This window comes from Ptychodera flava, chromosome 16 (genome assembly GCF_041260155.1).
Source record: "Ptychodera flava strain L36383 chromosome 16, AS_Pfla_20210202, whole genome shotgun sequence".
In the NCBI taxonomy this organism is placed as follows: domain Eukaryota; kingdom Metazoa; phylum Hemichordata; class Enteropneusta; family Ptychoderidae; genus Ptychodera; species Ptychodera flava.
This window is the reverse complement of record NC_091943.1, coordinates 28282036-28308896: the sequence shown is the minus strand read 5'-3', so window position 1 is coordinate 28308896 and position 26861 is coordinate 28282036. Positions and strand designations below refer to the sequence as shown.

Here is a 26861-nt window from a genome sequence, read left to right as displayed (position 1 = left end):
TCAAGGTGACAATCTTATTTTATTCTGCAATTATTTTGATTTACACAAATTCAAAAAAAAATTCATTAAAGTTGCCCATGCTTACATATATTCACGCAGCATTACACAGTGAAGGAAAAAAATGTAAAAATTATCAAATGACAGCGAGAGGCAGCACCATTTAAAGTTGCTGCTAAATTCTACATCCAATGAAAGTAACGAGCCTTCAACAACAGTAAAGGTTAATGAGCTAGGCTTGATCTAAGCAGAGGGCAATATCAAATAGTAACTGGCTAATGGACATTGCTGGTCCGATATTGGTTGGCTAACCTCATTGTATTTGGGTAGTGTAGTCTATCTGAAAGCATGATACAATTATCAATTTGCAAGAGAACTTACAGGGAAGAGACATGGATGATTAACGAATCAGATATGTATCTTACGACAGGACACAAAGTGAACAATTTGTACAAAAGCTGAAAATGTGAGGAGAGTTTTGACAATAGGTATTATAGTAGATTGTATAAAAGGGAATTACTTTTACCAATATAGTACCTTTTAAGAAATTGTTGCATAGAGTATAAAATAAGTAAAATGATCTCACTATATATACACACACAGGGCAATAAATATTGTACTATATATATAAATAAACACCAAGGTTCGATAAATAACATGCACACCAGGACAGAGTCAATAAATATCATGTACACCTGAAGTCAATATACATTAATGTACTTTGGTGTGAATAAAAATACAATATTTGGTTAAGAGTTATCTTTCAGCTTCATTTAAAAATGTCAAGGTGATTTTTTTTATCTGTTAATCATTTTCTTTTTTACATATAGGATCATCAGAATTTCCTTTAATAGCCAAGAGTATATATATTAAAGTGATTACACAATGTCCTAATTTTGCATGAGAGAATATTGCTTTGTGTTGATACAATATCAAGGCACAGATAGCACGAATGTAGTATATTGAGATAGAAAATGTCTGAATGTGTGTGACTGTTTTTCATCTTTTGTGTTTTGTTGGTAAAATACAGTTTCCTGTTCTAACTCTGAAACTCATGCGTAGTGTCACTCTTGTCAACACAGCCTGCATGTGTGTAATAAATGACAAATGTTTCAGGTGGTATGCACCTCGAAAGTGAAAGACTTCAACTTTTGCTCAAACTTTCCTCAATGAGACTTTCAACCACTCTATTACCAGATCAAGAATAAATATCAGGGGTTGCCATGCGAAGTTAGGTACTGGAGAAACAAATTACCTAGCACTGACATATGTATGAAATTCAAAATGGCCGCCATCCCTGTGTTAACTCTATGGGGAAAAGTAAAATTTTATTTTGGAAAAACTAAGACTGTAAAATTTCTTTCTCACCTGAAGAGCTTTAAAATGAGCCCCCACTAGTGGTAGGTCAGACAAATATTGAAAACATTAGCGAGCCGGAATATCTGTCCCTGAGGAGCAATTTACTCACAAGTTGATGACGGAGTGTTAGTCCAGACTAATTAACATTCATTTGTCAACTAAAACAAAATGTATATACTGTCAACAATATCTTGTGTTGAAAAGGCCAATACTCTGCATTTTAACATACTTGAAGGAAAAGAATAAGAAAGCAAAAACTTTTATGGAGATAAAATTATGAAAGTAGTGACTGACCCTTTAACATAAGGAAATGATTGTAAAGCACCTGTTTTCCATTAGATTTACACACATGTACATTTCTAATGACTGTAAAATTGTTACCTAGCAGTGTAAAAGCTTTCAACCTTTCAAATCAAATCGCTATACCTGATGAGAGCAGTTATTTAAGAAATATCCGTCCAAAAACTGTAAATCAAATGGTGTTACCATACTGTTGATATTCTAGACATGCACAAGATAGAACTTTCTTTATATAAAAAATGTTGGACAGTCTTTCAATTAATTTTTCCTCATACTTTGTTACAGTGTATGTATCAAAATTTAAGAAGTCTATTTTACATTATATTGTGCTGAGATTTGATAGTAAGTTTTTGGTGGGTATAAATCACAAATTGATCCTTTTCTAGCTTTTATAAAATAATCCAACCTTAATTGATTTTCAACCTCTGTAATTTCATGATGTTCTGGAATTCTTTTGATTTCTGAAGACCAACCCTACAAAATACTTAAGTGAGTTGAAAGACTAGATTTCTTTTCTGAAGTAGAATTATCGCAGTGAACTTTTTTGAAGTTTTGTCTTTTTTAATTGGCCAATCGCCTGCAAGATTTGTAATTTGTATTATTAGACACAGTTGGTTTTACAAATAATTGGATGACTAGGACGGGTGGACTGATGGCAAGTACTGGTAGAGTAGACATGACGCATGAATTTTCTCAGAAGTTCACAGATTACAAAATCTATTGTGAGTGCTGGACAAAGAGTTCTTTTTTGAAATTTGAAGGGTCCATGGCTTCAATTTTTGATGATTTTTTAACTATTTTGTGCGTGTGCATGAGTCAACAACCAATTCTTGTTCTTCTCTAAAAAACATGTTGAAGCACCCACTGCTTAGCTTATCAAGGCAGCCACCTACATGTAAAATGCGTTGTGTGTAAAACGCACTGTTGACATGAGAAATGCATTTCTATCATTTTGCTTGAATTTTAGTGCAGACTAAAATTTACTTGTCAACAATGAAAATGCAAATTTACACATAAACAGGCCGAGTTGACAAGTTAAATACAGTGAATTTAAACATGCTTTGGGGAGTAGAACAAGCAAGTTGACATTACCAAAAAATCTTTTTGAAACATCCACTGTCCTTTTACTTGGCCTGATACACAGTATAAGTATTGCAATGTTCTGTCATAATTGTACAAACTTTAGCATCACTAACTTCAGAGAATACTTCTTCATTATCGTGTTGTGAAATAGTACATATGTTATGAGACGTTCTGACCAAAGAATACCACCAAACATACAAAGAAGACACTATTGCTAAAAGACTGCCCTCTCAGTCGAACTTCACAGCTATAAAGTCCACCAAGCCCTGAGCCCAGAGAAGAATTATGAAAATACCTGATTTCTCACCAGTATACCAGCCAAGACACATTGATATGTCAGTAACTCAAGGAAGTTCTTGAACAACACAAGGAAACACAGACATTTCAAGAAATTTCAAAATTTTGTTCAAAGTGTACAGAAATGTTGTACATGAGAATGAAAATTGCCCCTCACCTGAAGAACGTTGAACCCATGCAAATGTTCAAGAGTCAGAAACCTATTACTCAGTAACTGTCACACCTTTGCATTCAGGGTAGCAGAAACTATCAACATGACCTTGTAAGTTGCCAGAGAGGTCAGAGTTCAAAGGGTTATGCAACAGTGCACTCATGAAAGGTTTAAAAATCATCAAATCCATCGCAGATTACAGAAGACTATTGAGTCAAAATCTTCAAGAAAATACTGAGGTGAAATGAGGTCACAGCAAATAACAATTTTCACAGAAATGTTTTAACACATCACAGAAGACATATACTCACACGGTATAAATTTTTGATACACTCTGAAATCTGCTTGATATAAACATCAGAACTTTATGAGAATAATAGTTTCAAAACTTGAAGGCACTTTGATCTCTTTCTTTGGTGGAAGACAATCATGATGATGCATAACAAAGTTATCTTGTTTCTTAGTGTCAGAAAGGTTCTTTACAGTGCCTGCATCAAGGAACAAAAAGCCTGGACATAAATTTAGCGTTTTCTTCTCCCGTAATATAAATATTTGGCGAAAAGAATTGCTTCCCTCAGAATTTCGATTTTGGTATTTTATGCACAGCAAAGTTTGAAGCATTGAAGACAAAGTCACAAATTTCACGAATTAATGATATGTTCCCAGTGTTTTGGCAAGCAAAGTATGGAACAGCTTCAGGGTAGATTAAGACTCGGTACTTTGATCATGATAAATTCAATAAAAGCATACACTGGAATGTCTGTCTGCATGTGATTAAGTCAATGACCCAACATTGTGAGTTATCACACAATGGAGGCAATATGAAAGACTGGCTGTCACCGTGTTTACAGCTACTGGGGGTTTGAACGCGTAAGGAGTCAGCTAGAACTAGACAATATCTCGCTGTCTATCCTAAACAGCCTCACTCTGACAGATGGAATAGAAAACCTAATTGATTTTGTAAATTTTGTGATTGCATTTGACAGTTTAATAAATATGACAAACAAAATGGTGTTCATTTTCTGTAGCCATCCCGTTGCTCATCAGACATTTAGACAGTGAAGCGTGTAAAATCAATGAATTAAAATCCATGAATTAAATTTAAACACTAAATGCTAGAACAAACTTTCAATGCCCCACTGATAACATTTTCATCTCTCATCACAAATAGTATAAAATTCTTTGCAATAACAAACAAAATAAATCAATAACAATTTTCACTAATTTATAATCAAATTTACCTATCACTGTGGATTATGATAAAGGTAAGTCTTGAAGAAGTAGGATAAATTTAGGAATAAAATAATTCTTTATGTAATTTTTTGTCTTTGATGAAGCTCAGATCTTTCAAACTAGTGTAAGTATGACCGCCAAGTCAGTGTCGGCATTCCACAAATTATTCCTTCTTAAAATGATGTATGTTTCTTAAATCTGCCCTTGTGTGACTCATGAAAGGAATGAAAAGTAGTAAAAATAAATTCAACTACTCAATTTCTAGAAGGTCGAGTCCCCAGTCCGGGCATTAACAGCAGTGATACGACAATGAATTTATTCGTTATAGCATATGAATTCCATGCAGCCTTGTTCCCAAAATATTTTTATATATTTCTCAAAATCTCTCATTGAAAATTTCAAAAATTATTGCACTTTTACAATTTAAATCAAGAATCAACAAGCTTATTAATTTTCACAGAGTGTACGAAAAAGAAATCAGCAACATTTCAATGAAAATAGTCTTTGAATCTATAGTTACAATAAAAAATTACTTCTGATCAGCTGTGCTTGCTGTACTATTCTTTATCCCCTCCTTGGTCCCTTATTTGGTATCTTCTACCAAGCAATACCTACTCGATGCTCCTTTCATCATTAGAAGCTTCCATTTAATTTGATCCTACAGAGGGTGGTACAGCTTGAACTAATCTGTGGTGACTCTGAAACTTTCCAGAGCATCTACCTGTGACTGCAGTGAATCCAACTCTGCTCTAGTCCTTTCTAGCCAAACATCCTGCTCCTCAACAGCTGCTTTCAGCGTGTTCACTGTCGACACGAGACTGGCTTCTGTGAACGTAGCTTGGTCGGCGCTTATCTGCTCCTGATACGCTGCAAGCTGAGAAGTGTCGATTGTCCCAATGTTGGCGAGGTCCACTAGGAGTTGATCAAGGTCAGTTTTGGTATCTGAGGACATGGTCACTGCTTGAGATGATAGCTCCGAGGCTTCGTCAACGGTCTGATCCAGTTGGAAGAGAGTGCTGTTGTAGCCTTCACACACAGCCTTTTGGGGGAAGACTTGGGTCTCGTTGATCGTGTTCACCGACTCCACCATGGCAGGGGTGCTGGTCAGTTTGTTTGCTGCCTCTTCTTCCAGAAGAAGGGCTCTGTCATGAACAGGAATTATACTCTGTATGGATAAAAAAACAAGCAGTTGTTCATCACCATTGTGCATTTTTTATTCTGTGTATTAGAAACATTTATACCAAAGAATGTAATTTCATTGAACATGACGTTTAGATAGAAACCATTATTGGTCAGACTGACAGCACGGATTGTTCTCACCAGACAGTTGTGTTCTGTCAACAGGATACAGAAGGATCAGATCCACTCCTACCTCAGATAGGACAAGTAACACAGGACTGGTACACCTTGACGATCACCATGCTCAACAGTGTGGCAAATCATGCCTGTATTTGTGCATGTTAACAAGTGCCATCAAGCAGTATTTTTGACTGCGGTTCCATTTTGAGAAATTGCTGAAATATATTTAGAAATTTTCACAAGTTTTGCAGTTACTTCAAACACATTAACACAAACATTCAGAACTGCTTTGTGGCTGAGTACAAGCAACTTAGAACCCCAGTTCTCAATACCAGCTCCTCACATCAGTTCTCACTGACACTGGCTACTACACAGTGTTAATCTTTATCCTTCCTTTGAAAGTCTTATCAATCTGATATTAACAACCATCATAGTCTTAAAGGTCAAACGTGCCTCGGGGACAGATAAATTGTATTCGGGCTTCCAAATATTATCAATTCTTTCCTGATCATCCACTTGTGGGGACTTATTTAAAAGCTCTTGGCGTAAGAAAAGTTTTTGCTGTCTTAGTTTTTCGAAAATCGAAAATGTTATTTTTACCCATAGAGTTAACATAGGGATGGTGGCCATTTTGAATTTCAATATTGGGAAGTCGTAGGTAATTTGTCTCTCTGATACCAAATTTTGTGCAGTGACCCCTGATTTTTATTCTTGATTTGGCAAAAGAATGGTTGAAAGTTTCATTGAGGAAAGTTTGAGTAAAAGTTTAAGTCTTTCACTTTTGAGGCGCCTACTACCTTAAATGGCTAGTGAATACTCTTTTATGGCACCTAAGCCAAACACCCTTGGAATTTTTATTCAACAGAAGAATGCAGCAATGACACAGTCTGAGAATGGAATGACAGTGAAAGTATTAAGAGAGGGATGAGCACAGGATGAACAGACCTAGAATGGGGTTAAGTGCTCAAGAAGGGTGTAAGAATGGGATGGTAGGGTTATACATAGGACTATAGGATCAAGCACAGGTTGAAAGGGGTGTATGAATGAGATGGCAGGGTTCCACACACTAAATGGGTTGTAAAGACCCTGGGTTTACCTCTCTTTCATCTTCAGCCATATCAAACGCTTGTCTGGCAGTGGTCAGGGAATCATCCGCGTGGCTTTTAGAGTCAGCCAGTCCGGTCTGTATGGCATCAGCCTCTAGTTTGGCACTGTTACTTAACTCCTCCACTGCGGCCACCGTGCTAAGTGCCTGGCTTGCTGTTTCTTCCACACCTGCGTGGACAACATTATGATTTTATTTGCATTAAAATTAGATCAAAAGTTTGATTTGAAGGGTGGCATGGTAGCCTTATTTGGGGAGTCAAAGGGGGTTCAGGGGATGAATACATTAAATAATACCTTACTGATGCAGAGTTAAAATATGCTACACTAACCAAGCTACTAACCAATATCTGTGCCTATCAGTTTGGGTAGAATGCACACAAGGGACAGATATTCGGACTATCAAATATTTTCTCTACTTTTCTAGTCTACCGCTTGTGTGCATCCAGGCTCATTTTGAAGCCCTTCTGAAGTTTTGACCTATTATTTTGGTAAAAATTGAAAAACTTTAATTTTTTCCCCCAAGAGGTAACACAGGGATTGTGGTCAGTTTGAATTTCAAAGTTCATTTGAGGGTAGGAAATTTGTTTCTCTTTACAAAGAATTTACATGGTGGCCCTGATTTATATTCTTGTACCAGAAAGAAAATAATTTAAACTTTCCAAGTGCAAAGTTTTGAGCAAATTTAGTTTGTCTTTCAGTTTTGAGACCAATGGTAACTTAAACTAGTGTGATACCATGGTGTTCAAGGTCTACAATTTAAGTGCGTGGGAATTGTTTGTGATAGCTGCAGGTGGTTCTTTCTTCAAGCCATCAAGGGTCTGGTCTTCTGCTGCTGACATAAAATGTTGGGAAATGAATATGACACATCAAAGACTGAACAATTCAAACACTAGGGATTTCACCTGGCCACAATAAAAATCATACACACCAAGCCAACTCATGCTGAACAGATTGTTTCACATAAACTATCCTATCCCGACAACTTGGCAAAACCCAATTGTGTTGCAAATGGTATGGTCCAACCATACATGTATAAGGTAAAAGGCTCAACCTATATATCCCACCAATGTGCAGGCAAAGGGCTGAATTTACATCAGCCGTGATGGTTACGGTCACACTTACTTGAAACAATATCATTGAAATTCTGCAACGTTGTCAGCATCTCCTCAGCAGCAGTGAAAGCCTGAGCCGAGAGGTCCTGCGCGGCTGTACTCTGAGCGTGCGCAGTCAACGACCTCTGGTACTGGCTGCCGACATCCTCTATGGTGGAGCTGATCTCCGAGAGAACCACTTCTGTTGAGTTGGCGGCATCGTCCACTTCCTCCACAATACCAATGTCATTTTCAAGCGCTTCAGTTCCCTTCATTTAGGAGAAATTAATCAACACATTGTTAGTCCCCATGTGTTTAATTTACGACAACAGGTTATTCTTTGTAAGGTGTACCTCATGTGTAGCAATGCAAGATGGATAATCCCAACTGATTATGTTACCAGATCAAATCAGTACCCTTCCTACTGTACTTCAATGCTAAAACATACCCAGTCAAATGAGTATAAAAAAATAATGAGTTCATCTGTCCCAGATTTACTAAGTCTGTGTAATTTTGTTTACAGAGCATTTAAGCTCAGAGACAATGCATGAATGGAGTTTTACACAGATGAACTACTGCGTTTTCACTGAATCGTTGCTGTGTAACTTGTAAAACGTAGTGTAGCACATGTATTCTCCTATTTATGTATTTTGTTTATTTTTCATTATTCACTCATTTTGTACTTGACAAAAAATATCAGATGTACCCCGCACTTTGCATATGGGCCTGTGGCCTTGAGACGCAAGTAGAAACTTCAATTTAATTCATGACCAGTCATGACATCCAAATGAAAAAGGAAAGATCCAATGGGGTATATTCAATTTCAGTCAAGGTGATATTGCTTTAGCAATGCTATGAAAAGTCGGTGATTTTAGATCTGAAACCTCTTTCGTTCAATATGCACCTTACTTATGTCTGTTTTGTTTTGTTTTGCTTGTTTGATTTTCTTCATTAGGACATGCTTATGCTCGCAAAGAATTTAAGTAGTATCTAGTCTGAAGATTTATTTTTATGACTTCATTAGCTGTACCTTTTGATACTTTCTGACGTTCACGTTGTTTGTATAAACATTTATGCTAATATACTTGAAAAATCACATCAAAATGCCCATGAACATGTTCAACTTTTTGAGAGGCTAAATATCTGTCCCTGAGGTGCATTCTACCCTAACTTCAAATTTGGCTGTGAAACAGAAGTTGTACTGAGAAATTTCACATACCTGGTATTCTATAGCACCACTTTGAGCTATCTTGACCAGCGCTGAGTTAGCAAGGCCGATGACATCAGTATTTGCATTCTCATTTGGTGTCTGGGCCTGAACCAGTGCATCACCAGCGTTGTCACTCGTAGTCTGGGCAATGTTGAGAACGTCAGAAGCTTGGGCATCCAGATCCTCACTGGTGACTTGCACACGGGCTGCCGTGGTAACAAGGTTTGACACACGGTTTGTGGTGTTGTCATGCGTCAGCTGTGCTTCTTGAGCAGTCTGAAGGACACATAATAAGTTTGATTGCAAAATTATGATTTCTTGGGTGTCACTTACATAAATTTTTTCAATGGGATCAATTCACCTACAGTACTACTTTTCTATTGGGATTACTGTGGGTTTCAATTTGGTGCTATATAACTCTGTGCGAGAGACAGTTTTAGCTTCAGCAAACTTCTTACTTTCAGCTGTAGATTAGGTGCAATCAACTGTTCAGCTATCAGTACAGAGTTGCCCAATGCTGGTTTACTGTAACTAACCAATGAGTCGGTGACTTTGAAATGTATAATAATACCCAAGCTAATTATTTATATTGTACATACAGTGCGTCTGTCTCACACATTGAGTTTTGGCACTGAATTGAAACCCTTGCTTACCCAGTTCAGTACGTTTATATACTGAACACTGCCATGGCAGTTTTGAATTCAACTGTTATAAAGTATTAACTGAGAATGGAAAGCTAACTAGAAATTGTTTTCATTCTTCAATAACCCCATTAAATTATGTTTAGTAAATACCTTAAGCATAATTCTGAGTAGAAAACAACATAGGGTGGATTGAAAAATTACAAATTTGTAAAATTATACTATAACACATGAAGTGATTGCACGATTACAAACTATTTCACTAAGTTATTGACAATGACGTAGCCACACACAATGTGAAAGAATTATGTTTCTCTAACATTTTGGGTGGTGATCATTTTGTGTAATTCCAATATGCAAAACCTTACACAAAGCTGCGGATCATCCTAGTGCATATTCTTGGTATGTACCATCTTTCAAAACAGAGTTTTACAAAATAACAAACGACAAATCAAAGCCTTGGTTACCTGCAGTGCCCCTGTCACCGTCTGCCTTGCAGTATCTGTCATCAACGTCATACTGGCTACTTCCGCTTCAAGTTGGCTGACATCACTGGTCGTGGCATCCGTGGCCTCTCTCATTTTGGTCTCGAGCATGGCCAGGTCAAGCTGAAGAGCCTGTAGTTGTACTTGTGCCTGCTCAAGGGAACCTGGAAGGTGAAATGTATAGGAAACGGAATAAGTGCTTTTCTGGTATTTGTGCAGAGTGGTGCAGCAGTTCCACACTCCATGTATCATGTACTCATCACAAACGGGACAATATAGTCATTGTCTATGGGCATTACATTTGTAAGTATTTTGTATTATCAACCCTTTCACTGCCATGGTTTGGCCCAAACCAATTGTTATGAATAGTGAATGTCAGCCTGTTTACAGGAAATTAGGGTGAACAGGTTTACATGAAGTCAGTTATATTGTTCAACATCTTAAAACATTGAGGGACAAATTAAATGTTTTTCATCATCTTTAAAGAGGCACTCCTACTTGGTATTATTTTTAAAACACATTTTTTTAACGCCAACGGTCGATATTTGACGTGGCGACTGCGGGGATTGCGAGATATCGATAAACACATGTCATTTCCCGAGCGTATTTTTCACATCCCGAAGTTATACGATCGTTTCTGATTTTGACCCGAAATCCCCCGAAGGTTTGTTGTTGTGCTGATTGATGATATTCTAGGGAGTCTACAATAAGTTTGAACGACGGAGTGCCATTTTAATACAGGCAGAACAGAATAAGATCAAATTATCTCCAGTCTCACATTGCTGCATGAGTTCAGTAGAGTTTTGCAAAACTGAAAAAAAATACTTGGCCTGCAGTGAAGACAGATTACATGCACATTGTGATGTACTGAAATTATTTATGGTTGATTTTAGGAGGATACCAACATGTCAACTTTTCTCGACACGAAAACTCTTTGTACGACGGTTATGGTATTTGACACACTTTCTGTCATATCTAGAAGTTCAAGAATACAATGATCTTTGATTGTATTTGTCACTGAACATTGTCTTTTATTTTACCCACACTCTTCAATGTGGACATAGGTCAAGTTGATTAAACATTTCTTTTAATTCTAACTATTCTCTTCAGGATGGACACAGGTCGTGTTTGTGATCGAGAAAGAGCTAGAGGTAATGGCAGCTGATCTGATGACATGTGAAGTTGAATTTCAAGTTATAGCTTAAAAATGGTATGAAAAAGAATTGCATTATCTGAATCATATGACAGTCAGTGTTTTTTAATCTGCTCTTTGCTTGTCTTCAAAGACTACAAGACTACTTAGGGCTGGTAAGAACAATCTCAACAAGAGGTCTACATAATTCACATCTGAAATGATTGACTGTAAACTGCAGTTACAATGAACTTTTCATGATAGATCGACTAACCACTGGTAAGGGTTGTGTAGGCTTCTGTAATTTTCTCATCTGTCACAACCGCGGCTTCCTCAGCGACGCCGACATTTTCTGCAGCCTGGTCAACTTTGACATCCGATGCATTGACTCCATCTTGAATTTCACCGGCAAGGCTGGTTAGCAAGATCTGCATTGTGTTGTTAAGGGAGTTGATCCTACCGCTCAGATCTAACTCTTGAATCACGGCTGAGTTTATCTGTAGATATACCAAGGAGTAAAATCAACATGAAATTGTGAATTTTTACATGAAAGCCTAGATTCTTGCTTGTTTGAAGTATAAAGTTTACCAATATACATCAGGGATCATACACTCCAGAGGAAATGACTGGATACTTTTAACATATTTTGAATGCAAGAATGCAAGCAGAAATTAACTATGTATGAACACAAGATAAAAGATGCTCTGTGTAAATAAGTGACAATTGGTAATGCAATGTCAACAGTGTACCACATGACAGCATTCTTGAACGAGCACCAATAATGTAAGGTGTATCACTTTGTGGCAACTTTTGCAACTTTCCAACACTGCAGGAGTCAACCCTGGTCATCAGGTTTTGTTGCCATGGTAACATTCTCTTTTACAGCTTCTCTCGCTCTCACTTACACTGTCCACCAATGTCACCATCTCACTGTAGGCTTCCTCCAGTCTGATGTAGAATTTACCCAACTCTGTGGAGTTATCTTGGCTGCTTAGATATTCCACCGTCGCTGTCAAATTGGCAGTCAGCTCCCGAACGATGGCCATGTCTTCATCAATCACATCGTAACAATCATCGCAAACTATGAAAGATTCACAGAAAGAGATCACTCTAATTATTTGATTTTCATTATCCATGATATATCTCCAGTCAAATGGAGAGAGATTTGAAAATTTTCCATCCATGCCTAGTACACCATAAACATGTTTGTGTTGGGAGCATTTGGTTCTTCCTTCAGGAGGCATGGAGCAGTTGAGCCTAATCAGGGTTTTATTTCATTTTGGGTGCATGAGTGTGGTGATTTTGCATATGTACTAGGCACTAGCATGATTGGAAAAAACTTAGCAACAATGACATGACTGTTTATTCTCTACCACCACACCCCACCCTCAATCAAAATAATATCAAACAGCCTATGTCAAACTATGTGACTGCCATCTAAGCCACTTGTAGCATTGATGTTCAATCAGAACAGATTATGGAATTTCGATAAAGAGTTCAATGTTTTAACAAAGCTTCATAAACTAAATTTAGCCATTGTGCACTTTAATAATCATCATAAAAAATCACGTACAGCAAACCTGCTGATAAGACATGATACTTACCTACACATCCAGCAGCCCAGTCATAGTAATTATCTTGGCACTTATCACACTGCATGCCCCCATAGTTACCTATGCATGGACACTGACCACTCTCATTGTCACACTGGGTGGCCCCACCGGATCCTGTGGTGTTGCAGTTACATGCTGTCATGGTAGAACAAATTGTTTGAAAGACTTGAAATAAACTTCCTTGAAGTATTTGGAAGGCCATATTACAATTCTGCGTTACGCTGAGGGGACTTGTTTCATGTTGATACTGGCCTATACAGCTCTGCTTTATAATCTTTACACAACGACTGGTACAAAAATACACTAACTTGTCCTAGTTTGAATGTCATGAAGTTTCTCATGAAATATATGCTGAAAATCATTGAAAATTCAAAATTCAAAATGTTACGTTAAAATCTTATCATCTCTTGACATCTTCTTACCAAGTATCATAGTCCTTTTGTTGCAAGATTTACAGACACATAATTGTTGTGTTCATAAAAACATGAAGAAGGTCAAGTCAGGTCATTGCAATATACCTAATATTCAAGAAAAGACACTGATTCTTGGACCAAAATATTCAAAAACATAAATGTTGTTTTACTTAAATAATATTGCAAGTTTCAGAGTAATGCTGCCATGTATTTACCGGGTACAAAGAGCACTTGTGTGACATAAGATCACTCATTAACACAATTATGATGGGTTTTTTGCAAAACAACGACAAATTATTCACGGAAAATAAATCATTTCTCGCTTGTCATGAGTGACACTTACGTGCACATGCGCCATCAAACAGATCAGTACCAAAGCCATAATGGTCTTCAACACAGCGGTCACAATCTGGGGTCTTGACGTTCTCCTTGCATTCTTCACAGAATTCACCTGTAGACCCTGAAGAACATTCAATACAAACGCCTGTGTCCTGATCACAATCAACTGCACGCTGCATCGTTGGTGGGTTGGGATCCAATGGATCAATGGGAGGACACTCACAGGCCACACACGTACTGTATGAACCCGCTGCTGGGTTCAGTCTCTTGTAGCCTGTCTCACACTCTCCGCAAGAATTTCCTGAAAATACAAGTTGATTAAAGGCTCACTAGCTGGTGACCAAATTAGGTAAACTTCTAAGACAAACAATCTGTGACCTGGTGACTGAATAAGGTAAACAGGGTCTATACACTCAAAGTCACTTAAAATTCAAGGACTTTCAAAGACATTTTTCAGCAATTTTAAATGACATGTTTAGGTCCAAAATACCATTTTCCAGATATCATGTTTACAATATATCATTTTTTATATACTATTGGACATGCCATTTTTATGATGTCACAACTGATGATCTCATCATTTTTGAAAACTGTGGGTGGCTTGTTGATTTTCCAGGTCTTTCAAGAAAGCTTTATGTTCAAGGAATTTCCAGCAGTGTACGGACCCCAGGTAAACTTTTTGGACAGTCTCAGTTGCAATAGTTTTCACTCATGAGATTGTGATCATTCACAGATTTGACTTAACAGTAAGTAGTATCATAAGCAAACTACCGGTATGTGAGTGAAGTTCAGTCTTTTCCACATAACTAACATCACTTTTCAACAATGTATCTGCACCTCCGTAAAGACAACAATTGTATCTATTTCATATCATCTGTCTAAAAAATGTTGGTACATTTAACTTGGACTGTACATTGTACCTATGGAATGGAGACCAACTGACTTGAGTTACTTACAAAACACAACCATTCAAAGCAAAGGGCTGACCACATGACACAGTGCAAAGCCATGAGCATATTTATGAACAAAGCAAAAAGTTATGCATACTGGTGTTTTGTATTTATCCCTACCAATACACATTCACCTTTTCATTATTCTTGAATGTTCTGTTGCACCACATAGGGACACCTTTGGTTTGTATTTTTCCCATTTACAAGCAGTATATGTGAACTGGCACAATAAGCGCTATAAAACGATTTTGAAATTGTCAATGGATGGCCCAACCTGGATATCTTTAGGACAAATCATTTGAGAAATACACAAACACACTCTGTCAAACATTTGCATATTTAGAGAACGAAACACAGTAAATAAATACCTACAGTAGAGCCACTGGATGATCATGTGCCTTACATGTAGCTTAGAGTAATAGTGTACCTTTATATAATCATACTTTATATTGGGGTGTAGCTCTTATATTTTGTTTCCAAGGTGTCAAAGCAGTATGATATGAATATATGCCAAACAGTAACATAAGTGAAAGTCCACACTTGATCAGGATCTGATAATTCTCTTTTGTATTTAGTGGTAGAGGTTGGTTATGGTAGATTGATTGTCCTTGTTAAAATTTACTTACCGTCAACATGCTGTGCAGTGGGACACGTACACATCTCAACGCCTGTGGAAAACTCTGTTCCATTCGGAGGATTCTCAATGGGTACTGACGTATCCATGGTTACTGAGGTAAACATTGCCAGGACTCCTGTATCGAATGTTGCCCGTATCTTGATACTGCTGATGTCAGCAAGTATGGCTGGAAATAATGAATTATATTTCAATTTTTCTTTCCTGCTGTGCAACAAACTGGATGGGCTATGCTGTACAGAATTTGTATCTCTTTAGTAGCGTGCCTTGCAACAACTGATATGGTAGGTAATGTATCTATGTATCTGATGGAATGATGCATCCTAGTTATGATACTCTTTAACCTGTTCACCCCCGATTCCCTGTAAACAGGTCCGCACTTACCATTGATTACAATGGGTTTGGGACAATCCATGGTGGTGAAAGGGTTAGGAGTTTACAATTTTTGTCCCGATAATCAAAAAAGGTTTCCACTGACCAAAAGGTTCACATTCACAGTTGAAATCACACTTTTGGGGCGTGGTTTTGGTAATTTCAAATTTGTTGTAAAGTTTGAATCCCAGAAATCTGACCTTTGCCAATATAGGATTTTTAGCTTTACATTGTTAGTACAGAAGCATGGATGCACTTTTTCATGCACAGAGCCAAAATCTTCATCATGGATGTGACATCAAATAGTTCTAAAATTGATTCATCCTGAATATAAATGAAAACAAAAGAAGGAACAGACAAGACGAGGCAGAAAATGATTTGATTTGATATATCACATACATATATGATTAAGTTTTGTCTAGGTAACCTCTGAAATACCTTGAAAATCTTGCAGCTGGATTTCAAAATTGGTCTCCATGTTTTTCCACTTGGACTCATGAAGTAAGATTTCGAATGTGGTTAGACTGTAGGTCAAGTTGAATGGCTCGCCATCATACACCATGGAGGCTGTAAAATTCCTGCCTTCTATGATCACCGCCTGGTCCATCACAGTCAAGAGAGGACCTGAAATCGTGTAAGCTGAGAATGTCAAGTATTGGGCGTATGAACTCAACTTGGCACCAAGATATTTGGCAGGGGCTTGCAGGTAAACTGTCTCTGTGGACGGGCCAACTGGGACAAGTATCCCAGATTGTGTTGGAGCAATCACTGCTGCAGTAGTAGCTGACCAGCCGTCTAGCCTGGAAAGAGAATGACAAAAGGTGTGAAAATCAGAACTTAGGTGACCGACGTTGAAAAACATTAAAGAGATGTTATAAATTTTGTATATATTCTGAGCACTGAACTCTTGATTTTCAGAGTGTTACACAACCACTCTTCTGAAAGCTTATTCTTGTGCTGGAATCATAGCTTAAACACTGAACAGCTGTATCACTGAGTAGCTGACAAGCTGGTCACACAGCACAAGAGCAGTTTATGCAAATTCAGTTCAGTTACGTAAACATACATGTAATTGCTTTCTTCAGAATGTAGCTTCTTTTTGTCATTCAGAACAATGTCAGCCCTAATATGTTATTGTATGAGCACATTGTACAACAGATTGTCTCAGGTATGTAGGATCTGATTGAGACAAATACTGAAATATACACCCTTAAAGGCACATGAGCTGCAACTTTTAACATTATTTTCATGATTTTATATTCAGATTAAAATTATTTCAAAGAAATGTCCTTACTCCGAAATGTTTACTCAAGTATACTTATCACCTGAGTAGACTGCATAGCGAGGTTTCAGTAGAACAAATAATAAATGGGTGCCGCACCAAAATATTGCAGCCTCCATACAACTATATGATAAGCAGCGTGAGGCGCATGTTTTGAATCTTTATAAATACAACATGGTGCAATCAAATGAAAGGACGGGAATGGGATTCACTCCACTTTGACAAAAAAAATTCTCTGTTTTTCACACAAAATGGCAAGATTTTGAAAATGGCGGGAAATTTGAAATAAACAAAAATCTGATCAATTTCTTCCCTATTCTGCCACAAGCAAATGTTGTATACTGTTCAATTTGCAGATTGCAATGAATATCTGAGGAAATTGGAGGTACTTTGAAGTTGGACAAATTTCTCAGAGTTGCAGCTCATGGGCCTTTAATATATTGTGAACATCATCATGATACTTCCTTCAAAGAGTCACTTGTTTTTTCACAAGCAAAATAGTTTTCACAGTCAAAATTGAAAATGTGATGTTTTAAGGATGCATGCCCTGTACAGGCAATCCATCGTGTGTACTTTCGAGGCACGGATGTTCAGAAATGTTGCAAAGCTTTGAACAAGTTGTGCAGCACAGAATTCTATATTCAGTTCAATAAAATTATAATTCAGTAGAATTATTTCACCCCTACTGTTTTTTTTCTTAAGTGTTTACATATGGTGTGACTTTTGTCAGGCTTACACAGGCTAGTTGTGCGGTAAGAGGTCAAAGGACATATCAGACATCTAAGAATATTAGAATCTGAGACATAGCTTATTGAACTTTGCATGCACTGATTAAAATATAAAATCACATGTCTGAATACAGAGTTGGAGGCCCATTGCAGGAGGTCATTTGCTTGACGTGTCAATTGGTCTCTTCCCCATGCACACACCTATAAACCCAAACATCCATGCAATACGGTAATGTTTGTATTATATGCCTATAGATCACCAAAGTAGTTAGATACTGTATGACATACATTTCACACTCAATGTATTTTTGGACTCTATTTCATCACACTGATAAATAGAAACAGGCAAAAATACAGGATATGCAGTACTACATAAATATTAAAAATGTCATGCAGCAGACAGACACAATGATGAACAGAGATATCATAGCAACTCAACAAACGTTTATGGCCAATATATATGTTTACTGATTCAAATCCACTTAGGAAGATGTCTAACCAAGCATTCATGCATACAAAATGTTGCAACAGACTACGAGACACATGAACACCACGGTGAACCAATAAAACCATGCACAACGATTTAGTCATACAAGGTTCATCAAACTGACAAATTCCTCGGAAGTCTCTTTCAAATTCAGTGCACTGAACCGGTGTCTAGGTCAAGGCTTGTAGTTATGTATGACAATCACCAACGGGTTATAGAAACATAGGTGTTCAATGAGGTTTCTGCACAAGACTGATCAGAGTAAAGTCAATATCATGGTATGTACATGTATACATGTATGCAACCTGAAAGATATATAATACATTAGGAGTAGAAAGTAGCTCCATTCCCTCAAGCCTTCTTCCCTTTATTTCCATTATAAGGCCAAATTATACCACACAAAAAGGTTTCCTCCAAAGCAGATCATGAAAGAGTAAAGACCGTATGATATATGTGCATATACTTACCTGCTTGATAAGAAATTACTGCTCAATTCAGCAGCTACATAATTATCAGCATGAGTGCAGTCTGAAGTGTGGAGGAAACAATAACAGCGCTGGCAACCATCTGGGTTCGATGCTTGGAGATTGTAAGTCTGAGCCGTACAGGTATCACACTTGTCTCCAATGACATTGATCTTGCAGCTACAGACACCGTCCACAGCCCCACAGGTATTCCCAACAGATCCAGCCGCGCTACATTCACATTCTCTGCAAAAATCCAACAGTGACAACATCAACTTTGACTATATATCAATATCAGTCCAAAAAATCATTACAAATGTGGAGCAGTCTATCAACAATGTTCTCGGAGCAGATACATTAACAGCATTTTTGGTGCAAGAACCTTACCTTTACCCAAGCGACTTTAAACTTTATAAAAGAAATCACATTGCCTTCAATTTTTTCAGGAACATTAGTTTGGTTGCAATGCTCGCTACCTTAAATATCATTTTGCCACGTAACTTAAGTAATAAAAGTCTCAGGTTTGCAACCATATTTTCAATATGGCAGTTTCTACAGGTAAAACATATAAGATTATGGAAGCAAGAGTAAAGTTTTATGTTTTACAGGAATTTAATCCAAGAAATGCCATAAAAGATGAAAAGATGAATAACTTTAGCTGGTTTCAAACAGAACGTTTTGCCATGGCAGCGATTACATTTGTGTTCAAAATATTTACTAGATCGCTATCTCAAACTCTTGCTGTGGTGAGAAGTCAACTTTTTACCCACAGTGCATTTCAATATCATGTTGTTTGCACCCTGGAACAAGACAAAACCTACTAGAAGCAGGAACAAGACAAAACCTACTAGAAGCAGGAATTAACTTTACAGAAAATAATGATGAATACAGGTACCCCTATTTATATTGAGTAGACAACCTTAAAGTACCCAGAGTAGATTATTAGTTCCTTTGTAAGTGGGATGAAATTTAAAACATGCTATGGGGAACAATCTCTAATCTTTCACACTCAGCTCATTTTATTTCACGAATACAAAACTTGCTGGTCTTTCTGAAGTTCTGTTGTGACAGTACAATGTCTTTGCACTAATTTTTATATTCTGATCTCAGCTACTTGTTGCTGCAGCTGAGGAGGAAGACCACATCAATAGAGAAAGCAGCGGGACAAATTTTAAAGACAAAGACAGCGGCACAAATTTTCAAAATTCTCTTCGAGTTACTTCAAAATAACCATAAAAATTACAAACGACCTCAAAAGAGGGATTTGTTTTAACTATTGCAGTTTTTTCCTCTGCCCTTTAACAAGTTGATATCTCCCACTGGTCCGCCTAATTTTACTGTATTCACAATAACCATATTTCCTTGATCATAGGTCCAACCATAGACCCTCGAGAAAAACGGGACAGGCAACTGCGATAGAGAACAAAGGGTCTATGGGATTAGCAGCGTGCGATCTATCTTGGAATAATTAAGAGGTGTTAATGGGTCGGGGACGGAATGAAGCTGGACCCGATCGACTGCACAACGTCCGGTTCATAGACACGTGCATGCGGGTATACGGTAATAATGTTTTCGGATTACAAGTTATTTCGGATTACCCGCAAGTCCATTTTTAGAAATAAAAGTGTTACAACTATTTTGAGAAGAATTCGTCAAAATGGTTTTAAAGTACTTTTTACATATTGGTAGCGAGATTCGATGCAACTAGAAGTCTGCAGGGAGTCAGTATGTTGCTGTAAAGTGACAGTTTCGAATAGAAATCCAAAACACATACCGCTGCAGTTCCAGACTTGACAGCAGTTGACATCACAGAGTTGTTTACATTCCGCAATCGTCCGTGTATCTCCGAATTTTCCCTTGTTTTTGCAGTTTTTTAACCGTCGGAATATTTTCTGTGCGAGGAGTGCCAAATGATTCGGTAAAGTATGTATGTTAACTACTGAAATGTTGTTGTTTGAAAACTGTGAACGGCCAAATTTACGAGGACAGCGTTCAGCTTTGTGTAAATGCATGTCTACCTTACCGCTTCTGACTCCATCAACCGATGGACAGTCCCGATTTATCGCGAAGTTTCTCCTGACAGCGAAAGTCAGTGTTACAAATATATTTTTTAGTACTTTGCGGATGTAAACATGTGTAGCTTATCCGAACTTTGGTGTTTCTTTAGGCTAAAACAGTACCAAATGTTAGAGGTCGTGTATTTGAGCTCCGATGGAGTAGTCATTTTTTGTGTTCCCTGATTTTCGTCAAATGTTGCGTGACAGATGAAATAAAGGTCAGATTTCGTTTCGCAGGACTGGGGAAGTGTAAACCTGTCTAACTTGTAAATGTTTGTTGTTATCGGAGATTTTTATGGTAGGGAATGTAAACTTATATTGTCGATATCTAGCAAGAGTTTTCTGTAGCGTCTTTGGCTAAATGTACACAGTTTTTATCGTCTGGTTTTTTCCCGTTGGCTTTGGCTTGAATCCAAAATGTGATCTTCATCGTTACCAGAACATTCACCATGACTAATATCAAAAAACCCTCAAAATTCTCTGTGACATTACTCGGAACGTGCCATGCAAGAGCAAAGTGTAGATATTCAGAACGTCAGTTTGATCGTTAATGAGATTCAGTGTTAAGTACGAAGTATTGTTGTCGGGGACCGCTTGGCAAATAAACTTTACTGTATTCCGAGATAGATCGCACAAAGAAACCTCAGCAGTTGTCTGTCCCGTTTTTCTCGAGGATCTATGGTCCAACATTACAATGGAAAGCAACGGCATTGGATTAAAATTTTGACAGAGGATGAGTTGGGATCTTGTTTCAATAGGGATGTTTGCAATTGACACCATTGTTCTTTGATTAATAAGCAAATATATGAATTGTGCTTATTTTGAGATTTACACGTTTAGAAATTACACACACAAGAATGATGAAAATACCATTTAGTAGGTGACTGTTAGCATGTAGTGTAAACAATGAATACTAAAAGACAGTCACTACTTTTCAGACTACAAGATGTAACGATGACCGCGCATGAAAAAGTGACAAAATTTGTCCAGATTTTAAGCAGCAGTGTTGGCTGTCGCGCTCATGTAGCTATACCGGTATTTAGCGAAAAATCTGTGAACTGCGAACAGCGCCATTGAATGATATACTTACTTGCATCCATCTGCAGAGAAATCGTAGTAGCCTTCCTGACAAACACTGCACTTCTGACCATTAATGGTATCCTTACAAAGACAGTCGCCAGAATTGTCACACTGCAGTGATTCCGAGCCATCCGTGTTACAGTCACAGGAAGTACATCCAGTACCGCTGTCAAATCCGTAGTAATTTGCCTGGCACACATCACACTGAAGGCCGGCTACACCTCCAAAGAAGTCAGTCATGCCCCTGGTGGCAACTCCGTCTCTGCATGGACACTGGCCAGTCTCGAAGTCACACACTAAGTTTGATGAACCAGTGACATTGCAGTTGCATGCTAACAAAAAAGAATACGTGAGGGTCTCAGGGAAATCGAGACACTTGGATCTGATGACAGGCAAAACCTGTAATTATAAACTGAATTGATACTATTGTACAACAAATTTGATTTGGTTCACAGAAAGGACACCAGCTGCATTTGAATGCATTCGAAGAAAGGAAATCACTATCTTCAAAACCATGTTACATAAATTTTTCACAATTCTCGAATTCAGTTATTTATTTAGAATTTGTGTACACATACACACACATACGTTACTGTACATGTAATTCCTGTTACAGAGCAAGTTTCCAATATTACTTGTACTTTGGTTGGGGGATACACTGACTGCGACTCCGATTTCCTCTGGCCGTTTTGTGGTAAACTGTGCTGTACTTTTCCTAAGGCAAACTTGATGAAATATATACAAAAATTCAATTTCTTCTGGAGAAAACTTGTGTGCTATAGCATGTCCAAGCATGTGAAATAGTCGCCTATAGCAAATTTTAACACCAGTGATTTCTCATTCTGTTCAAAGTGTCTTACAAGTACTTACGAGTGCACCCTTCATTGGTCAGATTATAAAATCCTGGCTGACACCGGTCACAGGTTTGGCCATACACTCCTTGCTTGCACGTGCACTGACCACCATATGCAATACACTCGGCACTTGTTGAATAATTCATGTTGCACGCACAGGCTGAAATAGAAATCAGAATCTAAAGTATCTGTATGCCTGCAATGGGTACAAAACTGGTGACACCAGAAAAGGGTCATGGGTGACTACATTACTGATGATCCAATTTGAAAATACATTCTGAAATTTTATGATCAAAAATGAGATTAAATGACATTGACAAAATCAGACTGACTAAGGATAAAGTTGGCGAGTGAATAATAAGTTTTTCAGAGAATGCGCAAGGCATCTGCCATTGGATGATAAAAACCAGAATATTCTGCTGATTGTTGTTTGAAGAAAAATCTCATACACTGAGATTGTATCTACACTTCCTACAGTGACGATACACTCATTTTTGGTCAAGAAAACACTTTGAACTCAAAACATTTTCTACAAGTATATGCACATTTGATAAACATTGCCTCAAAAATCAATGATAAGTTATAAAAGTTTTTGTGCTCCAAGCAAATTAAAGTGGAAATTTTCACGTGATATGAAACACCAGACTTACGCACTCCACCGTTGTTAAGTTCTGCCGAGACAGAAAATGCAAGATCCTCACAGATTGGATTCTGTGTGGCATCAAGTACAGTGGCCACACTGCTGACATTACGTCGACACTCATCATACACACTCTCGAGTTCATCATCTGTAAGTGATACAGAGTAATGCAGCATAAAATGCACAATTGCTCATTAATATTCCTGTCATCACAATGTGGAGGTACGTACATTGTACAGTATATGCACTGTTAAAGGTTTACTGTCACCTGTTCCAATTTTGCCACAGTTACCATGAAAAAAGAAAATCTAACCAATCACAGATTTTAAGCCGGTGGCCGCTTTTTAAAAACAGCGCCCTCACATGGGTAATTTGAATACCAAGGAACACTCCTTTGACCATATATGGGCATATTTAGATTACAGGTGACTGTATACCTTTAAGAACACACTGAAGAGAGGATGCCGAGTTGACCATAATTTTCTCTTCAGAAATGTGGTACAGTCAATCACTGCACTGGCAATGGCAGAATAAGGTCAAGACATATTGTAGTGCCATGGGAAGAACTCTATGTTCAGTGGTACATGAACGAGTTAAAGATGTAGTTGCAATCTTTGTCAGCATAAGCTATGGTTTTACAGGAATAACTGCCACTGATCACACATGCTATAGCTGTATACAATTTCCCTTTTTGGCAAAGCTTGCATTTTTAAACAAAACTGACATAAAAAATGAAAACATAAAACAAAAGAATTGGTTTCATACAATCACTAGATATCAACGTACAGTAGGGGAAGCACATAACTTTCCAAATCTTAATCAATCAAAAGAAAATCAACAGTCCAAATTTTGAGGTCAACATTGTATAATAAATGTGGAAATAGTTCTGATAACTGTATAGAGCAATAAATGTTCATCTTGATTCCATCAGGCTTCTGAAATTGTCGCCTATTCAAACCTTATGATGTCTTCCTCAATGCAGGATTGGTGAAAAGAATTATGCATATGAATGCAGCAGAAAATATGAGTGTGTGACTGTGTTCAGGTATTGGTACTTGCCTAAGACTATACCTAGGTCTTGCACTTTTTTCACATTTTAGAATGCAAATTCGAATGATCAAACATCAGACACAGGACATTTTTTTTGCATTAATAAGCAATAATAGATGGTCATTTCTCAATACATTTCACATTTAAAATGGCTGCCATTCTATGTGCTACATTCTGAAGATAACATTTTGATTTTTATAAAAACAAGAAGACTTGATCTTCTATTCCTTTTAAAGCAAACTCCTTCCAAGCTTTGACTGTTAAAAAATGTAAATGATTGCAGGGCAGTTTTCCTTTCTGAGAACCTGTACCTGAAAAGTGTTATATTTTAATTCTTTCAATGCTGTGTTTTGGTGTGTTTTGGTTTTTTTCTGCAGCAAAGGTGTACTTGTACCACTGTATAGGGAAATGGGGCAACACAGTCAAAGTGACATAGTCTTTCTCACCTGCTTTACCGTAGACTTGAAAGTCTTCCAAAAGTGGCATCATGAGTAAGCCGTCAGTGATGATAGTGCTACTGCCTGATCCCGATGCTGTGAAATCAAGCCGTGCATCATATTTACACCTGCGGTCAATATTGACTAATCCGCTGCCGGCGGCTGGCATCCATGCAACATTTTCACCCGGTGAGAAACCCAAATTCAGTCTAAGAAGCTCCCCGATGGGCTGCGTGCAAGTTGTCGCCGATGGCATTGCTGGAGAAGTGGCATTTGTTGTGTTTGTTCCGCCGCTGAGCTCTCCACTTTCAAGCATTTCCGTCAACCTTTGAAGCTTATCCTGTTGAAGCGTATTCCCCGTTACACTCACCGTCAACGACGCCAAGAGCCAGTCACTAGCCGAATCATAGGAGTATCTGATAACTGGTTGGAAGGGCCTAGCAAAGAAACATATCATTTTACTTTGAAGGTATACAGTCAAATACGACATCATCTTTAGCTTGGACACGTGCATATTAAATGTATCTGCATTTCAATTATGCAAAAATCAAGAAAAGAAAAGATACACCAGATTGTGTACATTTTTGTAAAGACAGGACTGTTCTTGCTGACTATTTTTAATCAACTTGAGTGAAAAATGTCGTGAAACTGGAATGAATTGTGTCATCAAACAAGTTATTGAAAATTCTGGGTCCATGAGACAAAAGAAACAAATCATGACCCAGTCATAGGTATATAGAAGCAGTCACAAAGGGAAGAACACTAATTTTGAACCCTTTGGACTAGAAATTTGACACATTACAGTGAAAGCCAGCTGAGAATGACTGATGAAATTGATCCAAAATATTATCTAAATATTATCTAACTTGTGTAATTGCTTTGAGAACTTGTACCTTAATTTTCTACAGTAGTGGCACTTGATCAAAGGACTGTACATTGACTCATTATAAAACATACATCGGGGAGTATACTGTCTGGTACACTATAGATACAAGCAGCTGTATAACACATTGCTAGAAATCTTTCTAGCAACTTCATTTGTAATTAAGTATTCTACTTTACAGAACAACTGAAAGTGGAATATACTTACTGTATTTCTGATACAAAGGAGAAAGCCATAATATTTTCAAATAGTATGTAATTTCCATCAGTACATTTCCTGTATCCCTCACCAGTGTAATCAATCGGTAGATGTGAGAGAGCCTCGCAGTCTGATTCAGCACTCCATGCATCATAGCTGAAAGGCAATTAGTAACACATCTTTAACTTGTAATGCTAGCTGATTTATACCAGAACCGTGGAAAATCATTGAAAGCCCAGAACACTCTGCTGGATTTACATGTACGTCTGTATGATCACATACGAACTGTTTGGAGACCAAGTCCAAATGTAGGGACTGCAACTTAATATACTCCGAGTTCCATTAATATACAATTAACAATTAACAATTAATATACTCGGAATGTGAAATAACAGATACCTTTATACTTTCAAAGTGACAGACCTGAATGGCTGTTAACATCAGCTATATACGTGATTTTAGTCCTTTCTTCTCCTTTGAAGGTCATGTCCAGTGGAGTTAGTCAATTTCCCTGGAGATATCAGTTGACAAAAAACCTGTCCCTTTCACTGTAATATATACTACAGCTTTGTCAATCCCAATGAATTTTGTGAGATCAAAGCAATCTCCATTCAGTCCATTTCCATAACATTATCAAACAAACATACCCAGACACACAGACACCAGTGGGTTTCATCTGCACACTCACCTGTTGGAATCCAAGTACTCATAGAAGAAACTTCCCTCGTCAACTTGGTTGCATCTCTGTCCAATAATGTTTGGACGACAATCACATAAACCTGACACTTTGTTGCAGGCAAATGACACGGATGCTCCGTAATCACAATTACATGCTAAACAGTCCTATAGGTCAAAGATGACAGGATAAATGAACTTACAAGACATGGCCACTGCACTTTAAAAAATCAAGCTCAATATTATCTTGTTACACATGATCAAAAAAAGCATACTGAACAAACAAGCATTAATTTACATTGTCAAAAGTTCTCCATTTT

At 37.6% G+C, this 26861-nt stretch overlaps 1 protein-coding gene across 1 annotated transcript in view; it reads right to left on the bottom strand.

The window, feature by feature from the left end:
- Positions 1-26861, bottom strand: part of LOC139114487 (laminin subunit beta-1-like) — a 60024-nt gene continuing 33163 nt past the window's right edge. Inside the window, exons 8-25 of the mRNA XM_070676257.1 lie at positions 26555-26709; positions 25876-26022; positions 24795-25222; positions 23309-23446; positions 22675-22818; positions 21815-22136; positions 18671-18913; positions 16145-16506; positions 15327-15503; positions 13755-14051; positions 12990-13133; positions 12291-12466; positions 11660-11882; positions 10236-10417; positions 9137-9403; positions 7949-8186; positions 6816-6994; positions 1-5585 (exon numbers count right to left, since the gene is read on the bottom strand). Coding sequence (XP_070532358.1) covers positions 5103-5585; positions 6816-6994; positions 7949-8186; positions 9137-9403; positions 10236-10417; positions 11660-11882; positions 12291-12466; positions 12990-13133; positions 13755-14051; positions 15327-15503; positions 16145-16506; positions 18671-18913; positions 21815-22136; positions 22675-22818; positions 23309-23446; positions 24795-25222; positions 25876-26022; positions 26555-26709 — 4305 coding nt within the window. The 3' untranslated portion in view covers positions 1-5102. The remainder of the gene's footprint in view (positions 5586-6815; positions 6995-7948; positions 8187-9136; positions 9404-10235; positions 10418-11659; positions 11883-12290; positions 12467-12989; positions 13134-13754; positions 14052-15326; positions 15504-16144; positions 16507-18670; positions 18914-21814; positions 22137-22674; positions 22819-23308; positions 23447-24794; positions 25223-25875; positions 26023-26554; positions 26710-26861) is intronic.